This window comes from Mercenaria mercenaria, chromosome 17 (genome assembly GCF_021730395.1).
Source record: "Mercenaria mercenaria strain notata chromosome 17, MADL_Memer_1, whole genome shotgun sequence".
NCBI classification, from domain to species: domain Eukaryota; kingdom Metazoa; phylum Mollusca; class Bivalvia; order Venerida; family Veneridae; genus Mercenaria; species Mercenaria mercenaria.
Window position 1 is genome coordinate 25869018 of NC_069377.1, and position 20650 is coordinate 25889667.

A 20650-nucleotide genomic window follows, 5' to 3' on the forward strand; every position below is an offset into this window, starting at 1 on the left:
CAATTACATCTTCCCTATCGAAACCATGTGTAAACAGAAATACTTTAACTATTCATTAATTATATATATATTTGTAATATGGAGTGGCGATTTGTAATTCCGTCGACGTCCAACACCCAATCTCCCGATTATGAGTAAGACGTTCTAACCAACGAGCTACGGACAACAGGCAGAATAAAACCTTTAACTCCAGAACGAAGCCCGATTACGAGAATGTCCAATAGATTATTCAATGAAAACAGAACAAAGGATTATTGTTTTCATTTGTTTTACGTTTCTTTTGTCAAAAGTCGGTAATATCTCGTAGTAATTTCAATGAAGCCAGAGCATAATATAATCAGATGTTCTTATGAAAGTCTTGTTCCAAAAAGAAGCAATCAAATTACCCTAAAAAAAGTTTATGATAATTTCAGTCCTAGAAGTATTATTATAAACTGTTTCCAAAACCGTACATGAATGTGTTTTCGGTGAAATGAGATCTTACAATTTTTCATTATATAATTAGATAATTAAATTGTGACTTTAAAGAAAAGTATTAACGGAATCCAGCTCTCGACTGGGACACGCTCTACTTTAAATGAAAAGATATTAATAAATTTAGTTACATGTATTTGATAATCTGTTTGAAAGTCAATAAGGCATAAAAAACAAAGAAAAAGACACTACTAGCTACTATTATAAGTTTTACTTCGAAGTCTTTACGACCTTTTTGAGTTTTGTTTTGGCACTTGCATCAGATACATCACAAATGAAAATAGTTTATGAATATGTATAAATTGAAATGAACCTGAATAACGTATATTTGACGCATTTTCTTGATAGTCAAACTTATGGTCCGATCCGCTGACATAACTGGTAGGAGACTAAAAGCTAAATGCAACAAAACATTTTCTTTGTATTTACAAACAACATTATCACAGAAAATAATAAAATAAACAACTGAATGAAAACAAAAACAATACAGTACAGGCATTGCCAATGAACGGGTATGAGTAAGGAAAATTATAATTCGTCAGTTAAAAGCAGAAAGGCTCATCAGCGTATGAATAAAGAATGCTGATGAGCCCGTCTGGCTTTTAACTGAAGAATTACATCAAATGCTATACAACCCGAACAACGTAGTTTGGACAAAATCTCATGATAGGCATTCATACCTATAGTCGATCCGGGTGAAACTGGTAGGCGACTAATAGTATTAACAAAACGCGATAACTCTGGCCTTTATTTACTAATACCGGATCAACCCATAACAATGAAATAGGGAATCTGGTGGAAACATTACATGACAAATATCTTATATCACAAAACCGATGTAAGTTGCGGCGTCGTCTAGTGGTTAACACGTATGATTTGTAAGCTTACGGTGCTGGTTCGAATATGGGACGAGCTACTTTTTTTAATTTTTTAACATGTTTTTACCTGGAAAAGAATGCAGGTAAAACTATTTGTATCATGATTTTCTTGTGCACTTATACTAAGTACATATTAATATTTTTCAGAAGATCTCATATTAGAATCCGATGTTAATCTATTACATTGCAAAATGAATAGAGAAAACTCTTGTAAGAATAAGCAAAAATAATACAAAAGATAATATTAAAAAAAGACCTGCAAAAATAGAATTAGTAAAATCGTTTTAAAAAGAGGACTCGAACCTACACCATACAAAATAAAAGATAGAGATCCAACACACTATCCACTTGACTACAAATCTGTTATGGAAGAGCTCGTGTCTAGAGTAAAGAATACTACAATATACAAATGAACACCACTTATCGGAAAATACACCTGCTTTACCTGTTTTTGGATTTTACCAGGTACCGTTAAAATAAAATTACCGCGATCCATTAATAACACATTAAAAGCAAACAAAAACATATGACAGAAAAAAAACAAAAATTAAGACTAAAGGAAAGCAAGTTGTAAAATCTGTTACAGATGAGGATAATGCATTACTTACAAATCATCGCAAAAGGTAACATAGAACATGGTAACGTTACACAATCATTTCACCAAACGTCATGAAATAATTCCTGGGGTTTTTTTTGTTGTTGTTGAATTTGCACTGTAGTTAGAATGAAACAATTTTTTCAACAACTTACGACAGTAATAGTTAATCTATATTCACATGTTTTTTCTGAATATAATATTAAACAACATATTAGATATGATCCGTCTAAAGTCAAAGGGGGTTTAGAGTGATTGGCATTGTTAATGACGAATAGTAGAAAGACAAAATATCCACAATTCAGTCTGATAAACATGTCACCGGTAGTACTGTTTATTTCAGTTTAGTTGCCATAAGTTTTACGGGCGTTTCCGAATTGGGGATCTGTGTGGACTTGTCCTCAGTCATCCCAGTTCTGGATGCAACATCATGGTATGGACGAAAGCGTTCCCTGAAAGCGTTATTTAAAAGATCACGGGGAAAAACACTGAAATTAGATGTCTAATATTTTTATGTAAGCAATACATTTTTATTTTCAACTACTACAGTTATTGCACAACTTATCTGGAACTGGCTTTTGCACTTCAGGACTGGATTTCTCGAAATATTTAATCCTGTTATGAGCTTTCAAATATATAATGCAATAACATACTCATCCTCTTATGACATGCTTAAATGTTTCGAGAAATAGGACCCAGAGGGATAATTTGAGTGACTTGATATGTTATATATATAAGAAATTACGTTCACTTAACATAGCAAGGACTCAGTTTGGGTTTCCTAATTTTTGAACGGTACCCTCCAATCAGCTGTTCTGCAACCTGATGCAAATTATTCGATTTTTATTTGAAATAATGTTATAACAATATGCATTTTCATATTATATATTTATAGGATATTTCTTCTATTTCATCTAAATATAACAGGCAATCTTCTTTTGGTTTAACCTTAGTTGGATTAATTATAATAATACATGTAATGTAAAGAAATAAGATATAAAACATGAGACTTCCGAGAAAAATGTTAACTTACACTCATCTAGAACTCTTGATGCTTAACCCTTTGCCTTATGATTTTGTACATAATGTAGCTGTTCATCAGGGCTATGTCCTCAGCAAACTACAGGAAATAGGTCCACCATCTAACGCTTGGTCTTTGTACGGTGTAACTACTTCGGAGGTGGTCGAACCTATCCATGGCCCATATGCTCTTGTTGAATTCAACAATAGCAGGTGGACAGGGGTATACCGTCTTTTCCAATTTTCCTTCAGGATTCACTTGCTTTCTGAGCACTGTAGTCTGGTCTGTCTTATAGGAACGGGATTGAAACATGTATTCAAGTTGTAGACATGCCTTTATTCCGTCCATACTGTAGCTACCATCTTTCCATCTTTAGACTGACGTGACACAATCTGTCCTCTGTTCAATGCCCAAACCGTATCTTTCTTTCTGCCGACATATATAATTTTAAGCCTCTCTTTAATAATTACTATTGACTGTATGTTGACTTTGCAAATAAGTACCATAGTAGACGTTTACAGGAAGAATGTATTTCAATGCAGTACCGCAGTGTAGATTTACTCGTCCCATTATTGAGGAATTTAGCAGACGTTTATGAGAATCTTGAACTTTAAGGCAGTGCCATAGTGTAGTTATACACAATATATGAAATTATGTGCACTTCTACATCGCTGAGAATGTTATATACTACGTAGTAATCAAAATTTATCCTGTAGGCATTATTTATTCCCCCGAAAACCACGGAGTTAAATGCAGGACATGCGAAACTCAAGACAGTGCCGCAGCATAATAATACATTTTCACACAATATAGCATGTACTGCCACAGTGATGCAGTAACTGTTTAGATGTGTGGCTTTTGATAAATAACATTAACTGTATATTATAAATACCATAATAGACTGTTGCAGAAAACAAGAAATTATAAGTTGTGCCACAGTGTAGTTATACCAATAATCATACAATGGACACGGAATAAAAATTCGATTTTTACCCAAATACTGCATTATGAACAATGGAAATAAGCACCCTAATTTTTGTGTAACGTATTATTTCGGCGATATATGACCATTTTGTGTCGATTCGCCGTAAAACCCAACTCACTCACTCGTCTCCGGTAGCCCGCCTGCAAAACAGTAGTGGTAATGGAGAACCCCAAAAATATAGTCTGCATTTTGCGACTCAGGTGTCGGTGTACGATAGCGGTAGTCGAAAGGATACATTTGTGATAAAACTCATGAAGATCCGTCTATAAGTTACTTAGTTATGTTGGAATTTATGGATTTATGGATTGTAAAATAATTAAAGAACAATAACTCTGGCTGATGAAACATCCTAAAAATTGCGTGTGTACTACTGCCCTATAGTGATATGTATTTGTGGAAAGTTTCATGAAGATACAACATTAGGTTACTTATGTACCGTAAAAACACTTTTGTTTCCCCAAATCAAGGGGAACTATTCTACATTTATAGGGTAAATGGGAGTGATACTATATGTGAGCAAAGATCATGTGCTTATTGTTTATTATTTGAGGTTAAGTGATTCTAGCCAAAATACTTACTGAATTATAAACATTTCATTTATCTTCAAATTCAAGGGGTAAACCTCTGCTTTTACCAGGTAAAAAGTATAATACTTTGTGTGAGCTGCAACGGTCATATGTTAATAAATAATTACGTGAGGCTTGATGACTCTAGCTGAAATACCTTTTGAATCATAAGCATTTTCTGTTTTGGAAACATATCTACTTTTCCTGGGTCAAGTCGGATGATATTACGCGTAAGCACAGGTCATGCGCTAAGTGATAAGTATGTGAGTTTTAATTATTCTAGTTGGAATACTTAGCCGGCCCGGAATACTTTTAAATTATAAATGTTATAAAAGGAGAAACATTTGTTTTACAGGGTCAAGGGGGCGAGTACTACGAATGAGCAAGGGCCATGTGCTATTTATAAATATTTGAAATTTGGTAATTCCAGCTTAAACACTTTTTGAATCATAAGCATTTTCACTTTCGGACGGATACCACATAAATTAGGTGGTTTTCTTCTAATTTCGTATAAAACATGGGCGAAATGAAGCTGATAGACCCTAGAACGTCCGTCCGGACGGACGAACATCCGGGCGGACAAAACCAAAATAATGTCCCTTTTCGATTTAGGCTGGGGATAATAAGACATACTTTATCATTATTTATGGGCATGTATTGTCGTCTGCTGATAATATCACTAAATGTTGAGATGTCCCATTTAAAATATCGATCGCCTTAGGTGTCCACAGTCCACTTCGTCTTAATCCGCAAACGTCTATTAGGGAAGGAACAGGACTAGACCACGATTATTAACAGTCAGGTTGGTAGCGGGATTCAAACCAAAATTTCCCTCGGGCTGACAGATAATTGACTCATCAGCAGTTCAGTGCTTTGATTTATGTAAGCTGGTGTCTAAGTACGCACTGATGGAAATGGATTGAAACACACTTGTCGACTGTCATAAGCTGATATGCATTGTATAGGTTCTTAAATCCTAGTTTCCATTCTGACTTTTCGAACATTTATATTCATTTAATTGACAAAGCTGTTGAATAGTCGAGACTGCTCTTGTGTTTATTTATTTTGTATTTAATGCAGTTTATCGACAAGAACATGGGTTTTATAATATTTCCCAGTATGATTCATTTTCTGTTTTGTTTTTGCTGTTTTTGTCTGCCTTAAATAGATAATATGGCGTCTTTCCAGTTTACATGGTACAGAAGGACATCGCATATCATAATAAAAATGTTGAGGGTCAGTTATAAGTGAAATATCCATGTTAATACGGTGTACCTTTTTGTTCACTTTTTTGTTTGTTTCTTTCAGACCATATTTTCGATAAAAAGAATGCAATTAATGCGTTTTGATGGTCTGCACAAAATAACAATTTTTCAACAAACAACAGTTTGAGAGATGAATATATTGATAGAAAAACAAAACTAACCAGATTATAGAAATGCTCAAATAATACAGACGTAATGATCTTATTATTTTGTATACTTAAAGACTATGTATACGTTTTTCGTGACGATTTGATAAAAGGCAATGGGTCAGAAGTTATTTTGTCCTTCACCTCTCATTTATGGGGAGAAATTGTAAGTTACTTGCGGAGTGCAGGTAAGTTCTGGTTGAGAATCCAGGATAAGTTGTTCACCATTAACTGAAAAGAAAAACCGTTGCAGCTGTAACGGCGCTAAAACATGTTTATCTAGACGATCACTTTACTATTCTTTTCCATATAAGAAAAATTAAAAGATTAAAATGATAGATTCTTTGCACTAAAGTGACAGTGTGTAAACTGTAAATTGATAATATCTGGGGTTCCCCTTCAATGTGATTTATGTCTAAGTCTCTAGGTATCGATAAAGAAACTGTACCTACATAAGGAAATCTCCCCAGCAGTGAATTGATTAATAGCCACACGTTCGCTCAAGTAGGAGAAAGAAGGTTTCTCATAGTCCATAAATGTGGGTACTGTGAAAGTGACAAGTGGTATAAACTTCTTGAAGGAATCCTGTTAAATAAATAAATGTAGTGCAGAAGGCCGTACGCCGTTGCAACGTTTTTTTTCTTGCCGTTTTAGTGTCTGACCCTTATATTTATTCACATCAGCATTTTTTTTTTCAGTGGAATATAAACATTCTATGCGAAACTTGTTTGAAATGGACATGTTGAAAAAATGTCAGCCTATCTGTGAGCAAGTAGCTTTAACATAGTAAAACATGTGTTATTTACTTTTCCGTTGATCAAATATTTGTCTGAAACCGGAAAACAGAACAGGCAAAGTTCAGAATTTTGACGAGATTAGAGGCACGTAGGCCAGATTTCAATATTCGAAACGACTTGTTTAAGAATTTACCAGCATCGTCACATGTACATTTAATTGTAACACAGCGATGCACCTCGATCAGCACTATGTCAGATCCAACTTGGACACCATATTTCTTCCTTCCCAATCATTTTCAATGAATAAAATTGCACTTACGTGCCTCACTCCTATACACATCCGGCTGTTACAAAGTGAATGAATGATGGGCTCTGACGGACTGTGTTATGCACCTCCTGTGCTTTTGACATGGCCTCACTTGTATCAGCCGACTGCTACAATTGTCTTACATGACCCAGTTGATGCTCCAAGTTTGCTGGTCGTCCTGGTCTGCAGTATAGACCTTTCGAGAGACCAAAATCTTCAAGTCTGTTGTGTTTGGAAGCACATGAAAAATCCTTTATTCAGGATTTTGAATGTATTGTAAATTGTACACATGTATATAGAATTCAAACATCAATTTTACATGTAAATATCTGAAAACAAAGCAATTACTTACTTTGCAATTTTGTATTCTTTGTTTATGGACTGTGCTGAAGTAGTTTGAAGTATTGTTTATTCTAAACATTTATTTTGAATAGTGAACGTCGTGGCAGATAAAACCCTTATTAACTTGTTCGATCACGAATGTGTCATTTCACGTAAGTGATACTTTGATAGTTTTGGACACATTTTTTTCCAAAAGAAATAAGTTAATTGTGTGATAAATGTATACGCTTTTTTGGACATTTGCAACATATTTTGTGAATTTATGCTAAAACGACTCAGAACAACCTGACCATAGGGTCAGTGCGAGAGAACCCTCCTCCACACCCTGCTCCGCAGCTCCCAACCCCCTCCCGAAGAGAAAATGAATAAAAATCAACAAAAACACACACACGCGCACACAGAAATCTTTTAGATAAAACATGTCCGGAAAACTGAGTCTAGCTCTGTTTTTGAATACACATGGTTCTTTAACGGTATGCTGTGTTAGCACAGAAACATGCGAAACCTTCTGTCCTGATTCAAGGAACTCTAGACTATTAACTAAGCGTGTTACCACTGGATCGCTGAGAAACATAAAGTCTTTATTTATGCTATTAATCTGCAGTGATTGGACATAAGGTCACTAAAATTCAATACCATTAAGATGATGCTCCACTGTGTTTCTTTAGGTCATAGTTCTCTATATGTTTTACTTTTTGATTATGCTAATCATGTACACGTCAATACAAACACACTACTGTAGTGTTATGCTTTAAGAAGGCATGACTCGCCCTACTAGATTTTTGTCCGCTATTTTTATTAGTGATTTCCATTGTCGTTTCGCCGTTGTGTCGGCTAGCAGAGACTGAAATAACCAAACATTGAATAACAGTCTATATCTGATGACTAATTTCAGCATGAAATCGGCGATACCAACTGACAGACCAAAATGATTGTTCTGTATGTAGCTGCCACTTCCTGCTAAGTTAAACAGAACATTTGTTTGTTTTAACACATAATTACTTTTGTAGTTAGCATTATTCAATGTACAAATTTAGCTGTTTAACTATATCGTTGATGGAACTGTTGACAACAAAATGCCAAATTTTATTTTGATATTTAAAGGCACAACTTATAATAGAGTCCGAGTTAAAATAAAACTACTTGCATTATTGTCGCAACACGTGAAATAGAAGTAGGAAACCACAGAAGTCGCCCAACATTACTTCAATGAAAATGTTGGAGACTCGGTCTGATTGAGCCTGTTCATGAAAGATAATTGAAATACAAGCTACCAGTCACGCCCTCTAGACATGATATTTCGCGAAAATGTATAACGGAATTTATTTTTACAGCTATTATATCTAATAATGATACTTGTCTAAAAACTTTGCAAATACAAGGTGCTATTTCATTATCAATGTGATCAATAAATCGGTCTAAACATTATTTTGTTAGTTAGGTCAATTCTACAGGCACTGTTTTAGCTGTTAATGATGTTTTCTATTAGGTTACCTAGATATCAATGATAGAAACAACGAGAAATACAGTTTATTTTACATATACATTCACACATTTCACGGCAATTTCCAGCCTTTAATGACAGAGTAAGACCGCAGGTTCTCCTCGGAGAATAACTTCTGACGACGACCTTAACTAACTGGACTTTCAGACCCTGACAATATTTTGAAGGCAATGGTTTTTCAGCGCTCGCTCATTTAGCATAATTACCGCAGGTATAAGTCTGTACTCCAAGCTGTATCAGTCATTTTGTTGGGTTTAACGTCGCACCGACACAATTATAGATCATATGGCGACTTTCCAGTTTTGATGGTGGAGGAAGACCCCAGGTGCCCCTTCGTGTTTTATTTCATACGACGGGTACCTGGGTAGAACCACTGACCTTCCAAGCTGTATCAGAGATGGGATGAATAACCTATAGTTATCATATGCCTCGCCCGGAATTCTACCATATATTCCACCGATTTCATATAAAAATGAGACATTCAAGTCAGAGCTGGGCTGGACTTGCTTTAAAGAAATGTTAAATTAAAATATTCTGTTTGACAGGAAATGCATGTTATGTACACTGCATGTTTAAATGTAAAGTTTATTAACAACATTTTGACATGTACTTGACAAAGTAATTGATCATACAAAAGTACAATTTCAAAAATCTGCCTCAGCGTTTGTTATCAGATAATATATGTTACATATGTGATAATAAATTATAGATACTCGTAGTTCAATACGCCCAATACAGTTATCTTAATAAGTTTAAAATACTAAAAAACAGTCAAAAATGTGTTTAATGCGCAATATGTGTTCAAGTATGAATGAACAAATATGATTAAATAATTATTATACTATACAATTTTCAGAACAGTCAAACTAATTATGAGTCGCCTCGATAAAATAAATATGTTTAAAACTGGAAGAGCCATGTTGTCCTAAATCTGAACTTTATCCAGAACTGATCTGCATACATTTTCCCACGTGGTTTTAAGTACGAACTGTCCAATTTCGAATGTCAACAAAATCCGAACATCCCTCTTATATAGTTGCCTGAGTGTAGACATCATTAGTTCCTCCTCCACATGTTCCATCAGCATCAGAATTATTGGTTTCCTCTTCATATAGGCCTGATTAAACTCATTTTGACAATACGAACTACGGCAAAAGTTATTGGACACCACAATCTCATCGTGCACAGCGAAGCCAATACGCAAATGCTAGTCTCCCGTGCAGACAAGATTCCGATCTATCCCGGTCATCAACTGAAGATTCACATTGAGTTGATCAATTACGTTTTCCTGTACAAACTGATCATCTCTACTGCTGTATGACAGAAAAACCACAAACTCATATCCGGCACCTTCGATTAACAAGTTTATTACATTCACCTTATTTCGTTTTCTCTTGAGCCTTCTGTTTCGCATATACAAAAGTAACAATAGTATAGTGATTGCTAGTAAAGTTACACACGTGGAAACAGTCGAAATAATGATAATTGTTTTACTACTACAAATATCTTGAACTTTTCTTAGAACAGTCTCGTCAACGTTTACATTTGTGCCATCTTCACTTGTGCAAGAAAGGCCTTGGGTTTTCGCATCGACCTTCTCTGAACTAGCAAGCCATTTAATGAAAGATTAAGTGACACATGTTTAACATCTGATCGGATTGGATGTGAAGACGACTGAACATTGATTTTTCTCCAGACGTCAATGCCTTTGCGCATGGAATTCCTTTTACTTTGTCGATGGAAACCTCATCAAGTACCTTAATGTTGTTATGGCTAACATCAAGAACACGAAGATGATGTAAGTCAATTAGATCGAGATGCAATTGCTCAAGTTTGTTGTAGGAGAGATCAATAATTTCAACATTTTTACAGTTTTTGAACAATTTTTATGGTACCTTTGGAAATTAATTATTTGCTAGGTTGATAAACCGTAATTTAGTTTGAGTAGGGAGCAAATCTTCAAACAGATCCGGTTTCTTTTGTAACATCATATATAAATTATTTTTAGATTAAGCCAACTCTTTCTAAATTCGGCACACAAGACATTGGTTGTAACATTTGCAGTCCATTATTTGACAAGTCTAGATCGACAAGAGATAAAAATTTAAAGGTGGAACATCTTACAACAGCATCAAGGTACTTTATATTGGTTTACTTAGAATTAATTGCTTTGAATTTCATTGTAAATGTTCATCAGTTGTAGTAGTGCAATTATAGATCCACACGGACGAGGGGTCACATATTAAAGACTAAAGGGGTAAGAATATTTTTCAGCTGGTCTAAATTTCTCGCCTCGGAATAATTGAATGTCAGGTTTGCAATAACATATTTTACGGGGAAAAGTGGGACTTTTACATGTGACATAGCTTTATGTGTGATACCTTTACACCATGTATCTGCGATTGTTGAATATGATACATTTAAACGTTTCAGTGTTTTCTGAAATTTAAATATCGCCGTCAAATTAGCAAATGATACTTGAGGTTTGCTCACGTCAATATATGTTATATTTCTGGGTAAAAGAGATTCAACGACTGTTAGATTTATGTTGTTACGTTTGACATAAGAACCTAGTTCAGAAAAAATAAGAGTCTGCAAATTAGGTAGCGTATTTGGTACTTTCAGTTGTTCAGTAAGATCCTCAAAAAATAAACGGTAACACCTGCTCATATCCAAGGTGTGTACTGAAGGTAATCCATCAAACACGCCTCGTCCAAACTCAAAAAAAACTGATGTGAATTCTCAGTCCAGTCAATGATATCAATCCCTTAAAACATCCACGTAAAAACGTACATGACAAATTCTTTCCAGTAGTGTCATTGAACATTAGCCTTAAAGTTTGAACATTTAACCAACTTTCATCAGCAAAACTCGAACTGTTGACAATAACACTTTTGTCGTTTCCCTTAAATTCTAGAATATGAACATGTGTAATTTATATTGCTCGGGAACACTCTTGGTATAAAGTTACATGTCCATGTAGAATTGTTTTCTTCGTTACAGTGTTCATTAAACATTTCTGACTTTCCGTAACAGACTAAACTTATACAAATTGACAGTGTAAAACAAAAATGTCGCTTAAAATATTTTGTCCTTTTCATTCTTGTTACACATGGGTGATGTAAAATTACTGGATTTTATTTATTACACACGCATGATATAGTCAGTTTGGCAGTTCCTCATTAGGTATTTCAAATGAAGTAATGAACTGTTTTCAGTCTGTAAATCTGTAAATTTGAAGAATGTTTCAAGAATTTGAATTTGATAAAGATTGAAAGAGAGCTTAAATATATTGTGACGTGCTTATATGCGTGCACTTTGAAAATTGATTATTCTTTATCTCATCTGTGATATTTGCTACAAAAGACGAAACGCCGTTTCAACGACAATGGTTATGAGTATTTATTCTTCCTTCTAGCATATTCAAAACTAATATGATAATATTTTCCATAATCCATATATATCTAATCAAGGTAAAGTTGTAGACATACAACAAGGCAGTTAGTGTTCAGTAGTTCGTGTAACACTCAATTAAGAAAATAAACTAAACTGAACAAAATTGCAAATTCTACTTGAATCATGCAAAACTACACATTGTTATGGATTATCATTCAATAGGAAAAGCCATATTCTAAAAGTGCAGTCACCTCAGATCGCAAATCCATGGAGTGTGTGCAAGGATATGTACACGATAAAAATAAAACCAGGGGGCCTCCATGGCCGAGTAGCTAAGGTCGCTGACTTCGATTCATTTGCTCTACACTGATGTTGGTTCAAGCCTTATTCAGGTTGTTGAATTCTTCATGTTAGGAAGTCATCAATCTGACTTACGGAAGGCAGATGGTTTTACTAAGGTGCCCACTCGTGATGAAATTATACACGGAGGGGCACTTTGGGACATCGCAATGTGACATATAGTTTTGTCGGTGTGGCGTTAAATCCAACAAAGCAATTAAACAAAAATTAAAACCAAAAATAAATCATAGAGTAAAACATATTGACAATGAGAACAAAACGAACAAGTTAAAGACACTGATTCTGGTATGCCTGGTATGTGGCCTATGGAGATGATAAGGTCTGCGTATTGGCGATAAGGGCCAATACACAAGTCAGGACCATTGGTAGACTTGCTTCTGTTTATCATAATAAGCTACTGTATAGCTACTGTGCAGTAAATAAATTGCAGGTGATATTTCTCACCTTTATAGCAAATCAGTTCTCACCTTTATAACGAGTTTAGAAAGCTTGATTGAATTAGGGCTAAATAAACAAAGTGATAAGATACAACAGTGTTTTATCATATTTTTAATAAAGTAAGTTTTTTAACAATTACATCTCATTATTGCTGTTTTTTATTATCAAAAATATAAAAAATGCATTCAGGCACATAGCTTTTAGAAGTAATAAATTATTGTGTATTTTGAACAATGATATATCTTTATTGCTGGATTTTATTATACATAAAAGAAAGTTAACATTATTTAGACAACACAAGAGGAATTAAGCATTTTTAATATATAACATCCTTCTGTCTATATACCTTCTTTATCTATTAAAAATGCAACTGAACGCTTCTTTAATTTCAAATAAAATCCAGCAATTATCTTTTTTTTTTCCTTTTTATTTTGTTACTTTTGATAAAAAGATCATAATCATTGAATAAACAAACTTGTAATTTCTCTTATTAAGTTTTGAATAATTATTTATAGTGAGAAATGCTTTGCTATAAGAGTTATAATTTAATTGGCCAGGACATTACTCAACATGACTGAGCAATCAAAATTAGTATCTTATCAATTAAAATAATTTTGTGTACATGCTGAAAAAAAGACTAAAAAAACAACAACAGCATTTCAATTAATAAAATGCAAAACACAGGAAATAACCAATTTACCTGTAGGCAATAAAATTTATGATTCTCTGACAATAATTAGGCTACATGTCAAGTCTACAGGGGTTTTATGGACCCTTATCAGACTGGACCAGACAGGATCTTGTATATTGGGGATTAAAAAGTCTGGTATTTGGGGGGGGGGTCACTTATATAGGAGATTTTCTTTGTCTTTAAGGAACACAGTGAATCATCACCTTGGAACAGTTAGTAGTAAAAATACATCAGGGGAGTTTAAACGAGTTAATGGTGTACAAGTGAAGTTTTGCATTGCTTTGGGTCCAATGTCCGTTATAAAAATATTATATGTATTATTTATGTTAGAAAAAATCTTATATCATAATATAAGTAGTTACCGTTCCGTCATATATGTAGGGTTGTTGTCTAGTTACCTACCTTAAAATGTTCGTATTAATTATTTTGAAATTGGTGATGTTTCTTTTGGGTTTAACGCCGTTTTTCAACAGTATTTCAGTCATGTAACGGCGGGCAGTTAACCTCACCAGTGTTCCTGGATTCTGTACCAGTACAAACATGTCCTCCGCAAGTAACTGACAACTTCTCCACATGAATCAGGGGTGGGGGACAAATGATTTCAGATGCAGTGTCGTTTATCAAATAGTCACGGAGAACATACGTTCCGCCCGAGGATCAAACTCACGACAACTTAATCTATTTAATGTAAATACCACTAGGTCCTGCCTTTTAAATATTGCTAAATTAAAAAGGCAGTACCTTGCGGCCAGAGTGACAATAATACAAAACATTTGCCCATATAATTTTATTTTATGAAAAGCAAACAAACAAGCAAATAAACAAGCAAACAAATGACGAACACATCTTAAGAAACTAAGAATGATAAATGCAAAATACTATTCAAAATAATGTAAATAGTTCTTTGAAAACAAGGACTCTCAGTTGCGATACATAAATTAACTCATTTAATACATATCAACTAACTGCAGCAAACACAATATATACATTACCAAGTGAACTCTTATTTTATAAAACAATACCCTATGGTGTCAAACGGCAATTCATATGAGTTAATAGCATGAAAATCAGCAGGAACCATAACAATAGTTGTTGATTATGAATGCTAACTGTGCAAGTATTAAGGTATTGTGGCGCCGAGTTTTCTTATTGATCGTCAATTGCCAAATTGTGGATGATATATAAGAGATACTTAGTAACATGGAAAAATATGCACATAGTTTTAATCTGTAAACTAATGTTCTAATCTTGACAATGTTTACAATTTTTATGTCCGAAATGCAAACTGCAGATGTCCGAAATGTCAATATTATGATGCTAAAAACTCAAACTGAAGATAGAGAAACATTCAAACTAAATATGAAACAATTAAAACTGAAGATGTACGATGTTCCAAACTGAAAATGTGCAAAACCTCAAATTGAAGATGTACAAACACTCAAACTGAAGATGAAGAAAGAAAAGAACTGAACTCAAACTGAAGAAGTAAAAATATTTCAAACTGAAAAATGTACAAAACTCGAACTCATAATGTAAAAATCTAAAACAGAACTGAAGACATTCAAAATTAAGATGTCCGAAATGTCAAACTGAAAATGTACAAAAAATATCTGAAACTGAAAATTTACAAAAACAACTCATTCGGAAAATATCCAAAAGCTCAAACTGAATGTCAAAATACTCAAACTGAAGATGTCTGAACAAGCAAACTGCAGATATAAAAAAAGTCAATGGATAGTTTTGATAGTTATTATTAAAAGATTTATCTGAACTTTTTGATTCACACTTTTTATTCAAAGTAAAATGTATAATTTGTATATTTTGTTTGGTCTTAAGACGATAATACAGTACTTTAGTTATATACGGTGTTCAGTTAAACCTTAGTTATATACTCTTTTTTTGTTGGATTTAACGTCGCACCGACACATGATAGGTCATATTGCAACTTTCCTTCTTTAGTGGTGGAGGAAGACCCCAGGTGCCCATCCGTGCTTTATTTCATCACGAGCGGGCACCTGGGTAGAACCACCGACCTTCCGTAAGCCAGCTGGATGGCTTCCTCACATGAAGAATTCAACGCCCCGAGTGAGGCTTGAACCCGCATCGATGAGAGGCAAGTGATTTGAAGTCAGCGACTTTAACCACTCCGCCACGGAGGCCCTACAGTTATATACGGTGTTCAGTTAAACATTACCAGAGAAAGGACGATTCCGATCAGATATGGGGGACAAACTACGTCAGATGGATTTGTAAGCGTCCCGGAGAACAGGTAAACAATGTACATATACTACTATGAGTAAGCACACACCTTTGATTTGTAACTGAAATTACATTCAATCGTACAAAAGTAAAATTTCAAATATCTGCCAAAATGTTTGTTATAGATCGTGTTTTGTCGTTAAGAGGTTATACACCCGCGGAATAATTTCATGAGAGAGTAGCCTGAGTGAATTATTCTTGCGACATATAACTAATTTTGAGTGTACATTATTTCGATTCTGATATGTCCTTTATATCAAACAGAAGATAAAATATAATAGCGCTCTTTCTTTGTCGCAAGAAAAAGCATTGATGTCATCGCCTGTTAACATGTGTCGGTTTATTCTAAGCGTATTTTAATCAGAAATCACTATATTAAATGATAAAAATGCTCAAACTATTTGAGTGCGCAAATGTTTCTTATTAATATAATCTAGTGTTTATATTTGAATACTATACAATCTACAAAATATTCAAATTTTTCTACCGCCTCATCGATATGGTTTAAAAGAAAGGTATGATTCCCCTAAACCTGAACTTTATCCAGAACTGATCTGCACACATTTTCCCATGCAGTTTTCAGTACATATTGTCCATTCTCAACTGTCCACAAAATCCGAACATCCCTTTTGTATAGTTGCCTAAGTGTAGGCATCATTAATTCCTCCTTCACATGTTCCATCAACATCAGAATTATTGGTTTCCTCTGCATATAGGCCTGATCAAACTCATTTTGACAATACGCACTGCGGCAGAAGTTATTGGACACAACAATAATGATCACTGAAGCTCTGTCTAGGCATTTGGTGATCTCATCGTGTACAATGAAGCCAGGACGCAAATGCTGGTCTCCCGTGCAGACAAGATTCCGATCTATCCCGGTCATCAACTGAAGATTCTCGTTGAGTTGATCAATCACGTTTTCTTGTACAAATTGATCATCTCTACTGCTGTACGACAGAAACGCAACAAATTCGTATTGTCCTTCTCCTTCGATTAGCTTGTTAACTATATTCTCCATTTTTCTCTTTCTCTGGATCTTTTGTTTTCGCCTGTATAATAAGGACAACAGCGTAGTAACTGTCAGTAAAGTCACACCTGTGGAAACAATCGTAACAATAATGACTGTTTTTCTATTACAGATATTTTGAACTTTACTTACAACAGACACGTCAACGTTTACATCTGTGCCATCTTCCCTTGTGCAAGAAAGACCTTGGGTTTTCACATCGACCTTCTTTGAATTAACAAGCCATTGAATAAAAGGTTTAGTGACACATGTTGAACACCTGATCGGATTGGATGTGAAGACGACTGAACATTGGTTTTCCCCATACATCAGTGACTTTGCGCATGGAATTCCTTTTACTTTGTCGATGGAAACCTCATCAAGTACCTTAATGTTGTTATGACTAACATCAAGAACACGGAGATGATGTAAGTCAATTAGATCGAGATGTAATTGCTCAAGCTTGTTGTAGGAGAGATCAATAATTTCAACATTTTTACAGTTTTTGAACAATTTTGATGGTACCTTTGAAAGTTGATTTTTTGCTAGGTTGATAAACCGTAATTTAGTTTGAGTAGTTAGCAAATCTCCAAACAGATCTGGTTCCTTTTGTATCATCATAAATAAGTTATTTTTAGATAAGTCAACTCTTTCTAAATTCGGCACACAAGACATTGGTTGTAACATTTGCAGTTCATTATCCGACAAATCTAGATCGACAAGAGACGAAATTTTAAATATGGGACATTTTACGACAAGGTCAAGGTAATTTAAATTGTTTTTACTAAGAATTAGCTGCTTTACATTCCAGTGTAACGGTTCATCAATTTTAAGAGTGCAATTATAGATCCATCCGGACGAGGGTTCAGGAAAAACCCCACTTACATTTATAACTGTCGGTGTTAAAATATTTTTCAGTTCGTCTAAATTTCTCACTTCGGAATAATTGGCTGTCTTATTTGCAATGATATATTTTCCAGGAAAAAGTGGGACTATCTTAGCTGGTAAAGTCGCGTGACTCATGTCAACAACCTTTACATGTGACATATCTTCCTGTGTGATATCGTTACCCCATGTATCTGCAATTGTTGAATATGATACATTTAAACGTTCAAGTGTTTTCAGAGATTTAAATAACGCCGTCATGTTAGCAAATGATATTTGAGTTTTGCTCACATCAAGAATTGTTACATTTCTTGGTAAGATAGATTTAACGAATAAAAAATTTAATATGTTGTTACGTTTGATGTAAGATCCTAATTCAGAAAGAATAAGTGTCTGTAAATTAGGTAGAGTATTTTGCACTTTTAGTTGTTCAGTTAGATCGTCTAAAACTAGACGATAACACTTGCTCATATCTAAGGTGTGTACTAAGGGTAATTCAAGAAAGACACCGTGGTCAAACCAGAAAGAGCTCATGTGTATTCTTAATTCCTTCAGTGATGTTAATCCCTTAAAACATTTATATGAAAAAGTACATGACAAATTCCTTCCAGTTGTGTCAATGAACTCCAAGGTTTGAACTTTTGACCAGCTTTTATCAGCAAAGCTAGAACTATTAAGTATAACACGTTTGTCGTTTCTCTTAAAATCTACAATACGAATATGTATATATCGCCCGTTGACAACTCTTGGTATAAAGTTACATGTCCACGAGGAGTTGTTTGCTTCGTAGCAGTGTTCATTAAACATTTCTGACTTCCCATTACTTACTAAAATTATAATGACTGATAGAGTGATACTAAAATATGTTTTCCTCTTTAAATCTTTTATCCTTTCCATTCTTTTCGTGTAGTAACACATGGATGATGCAAAATTACTTGATTTTGTTTACTACGCACACATATGAAATAATCAGTTTGGCAACTCCTCATCAGGTATATCAAATGAAGTAATGTATTAATCTCAGTCTGTAAATTTATAGGTTTGAAGTAAGTTATATTGGGAGTTTAAAACAACTTGAATTTTGATAAAGATTGAAAGAGATCTAGATCAAGTGTATTGTAAATTTATATCTGAGACAAAGGTATACTTGAGCACGTGTGAAGATTGAATTTAGATAAATCCTAATTTTATGTGTGATATTTTCTATAAAAAAGAAAACACCGATCATTTCAATGACAATGATTATGTTTATTAATTCTTCCTTCCAGGTTACTCAAAACAAATATGATAATGTTTTCATAGTCCATATATAATTGAAAAGAAATAATAAATCAAACGTACAACTGGGCAAGTAATGTTCAGTAAATCATGTAACACCCAATTAGAAAAGAAACTAAACCGAACAAAATTGTAAAGTCTACTTAAATCATTAAAACTACACATTCAAATGGATTAATACCCAATAGGAATTACCACGTTCTAAACATGCAGCCATCACAGATCGCAAACCCATGGAGTATGTGCAAGGATGTGTATAAGATTAAACGAAAAACAGGAGGCACCATGGCCGAGTGGTTAACGTCGCTGACTTCAATTCACTTGCCTATACAGCTGTTGGTTCGAGCCTCACACGGGGCGTTGAATTCTTCATGTGCGGAAGCCATCCAGCTGGCTTACGGAAGGTCGGGGGTTCTACTCAGGTGCACGGCCTAGATGAAATGATGCACTTCGGGGGCAATTCGGGACTTCTTCCACAGTCAAATGCTGGAATGTCAAATTGTCACCTATATTTGTATTGGTGTGACGTTAAACCCAACAAAACAAAGACACAAACAGAAAATCTAGACAATAAGAACAAAACGAACAAATAAAAGAACACAGTGGATCATCTTCTTGTACCCGTTAGTGGTATAAACACCATTAGGAAGTTTACACCGCTTGATTGTACACCTGTCCATTGGAGTATTGCTTGTTTATCCAAATGTCCATTATAAATAACATTATATACATATCTTTAATATCATAACTAAAATTTATATCCAACTTTATGTAGTTATCGTTCCACCATATTTGTAGGCCGCTTAACTCAGTAGGGAGAGCGCAGATCTACGGATCGCGGGGTCGTGTGTTCGATCCCCGGGCGGGACGTATGTCTTCCGTGACAATTTGATAAAAGACATTGTGTCTGAAATCATCCGCCCTCCACCTCTGATTCATGTGGGGAAGTTGACAGCTACTTGCGGAGAACAAACAAAAATTTTGTAGGATTGTTGTGTTGTTACCTCTCTTGAAATGTCCGTATTGAAGGGGAGCGGTGGTCTAGTGGATAAGGTGTTGACCGCTCAATCCAGAGGACGTAGGTTCGAGCCCCACTGGGGTCACGCCCATGACTTCACATATGACACCAGTACTGGTTTTTCCAGGAAGCGGACTCGAGAGTGGTTCCAATAAGCTTGAATCTTTTATCACAATCGAGCTTAAACGAATTAGTATAAACCAAATGTCCGTATTAATTTACTCACAACTTGTTGATGTGTTGGACAGGATACATGGACTTTTTAAACTAAATATATTTAACTGAAATAGGTACACTGCCTTTTTAATTTAGCTAACGGAGTGACAATGAATAAAATATTTGCCTTTATGATTTTATTTGATGAACAGCAAACAAACAAGCAAACAACAGCCGATAACAAAACACACCTTAGCTCATTAAAAATGATAAATACAAAATACCATTTAAGACATTCTAAACATTTCTTTGAAAACATGGACTCTTGGTTGTGATAACT

General features: G+C 34.6%; 1 protein-coding gene across 1 annotated transcript; it reads right to left on the minus strand.

Moving 5' to 3' along the window:
- Nucleotides 1-16490: 16490 nt before the first annotated feature.
- LOC128549933 (toll-like receptor 4) lies at nucleotides 16491-18119 on the minus strand. The gene has a single exon (XM_053527719.1). The coding sequence runs from the start codon at nucleotides 18117-18119 to the stop codon at nucleotides 16491-16493; it is 1629 nt and encodes a 542-aa protein (XP_053383694.1).
- Nucleotides 18120-20650: the final 2531 nt, after the last annotated feature.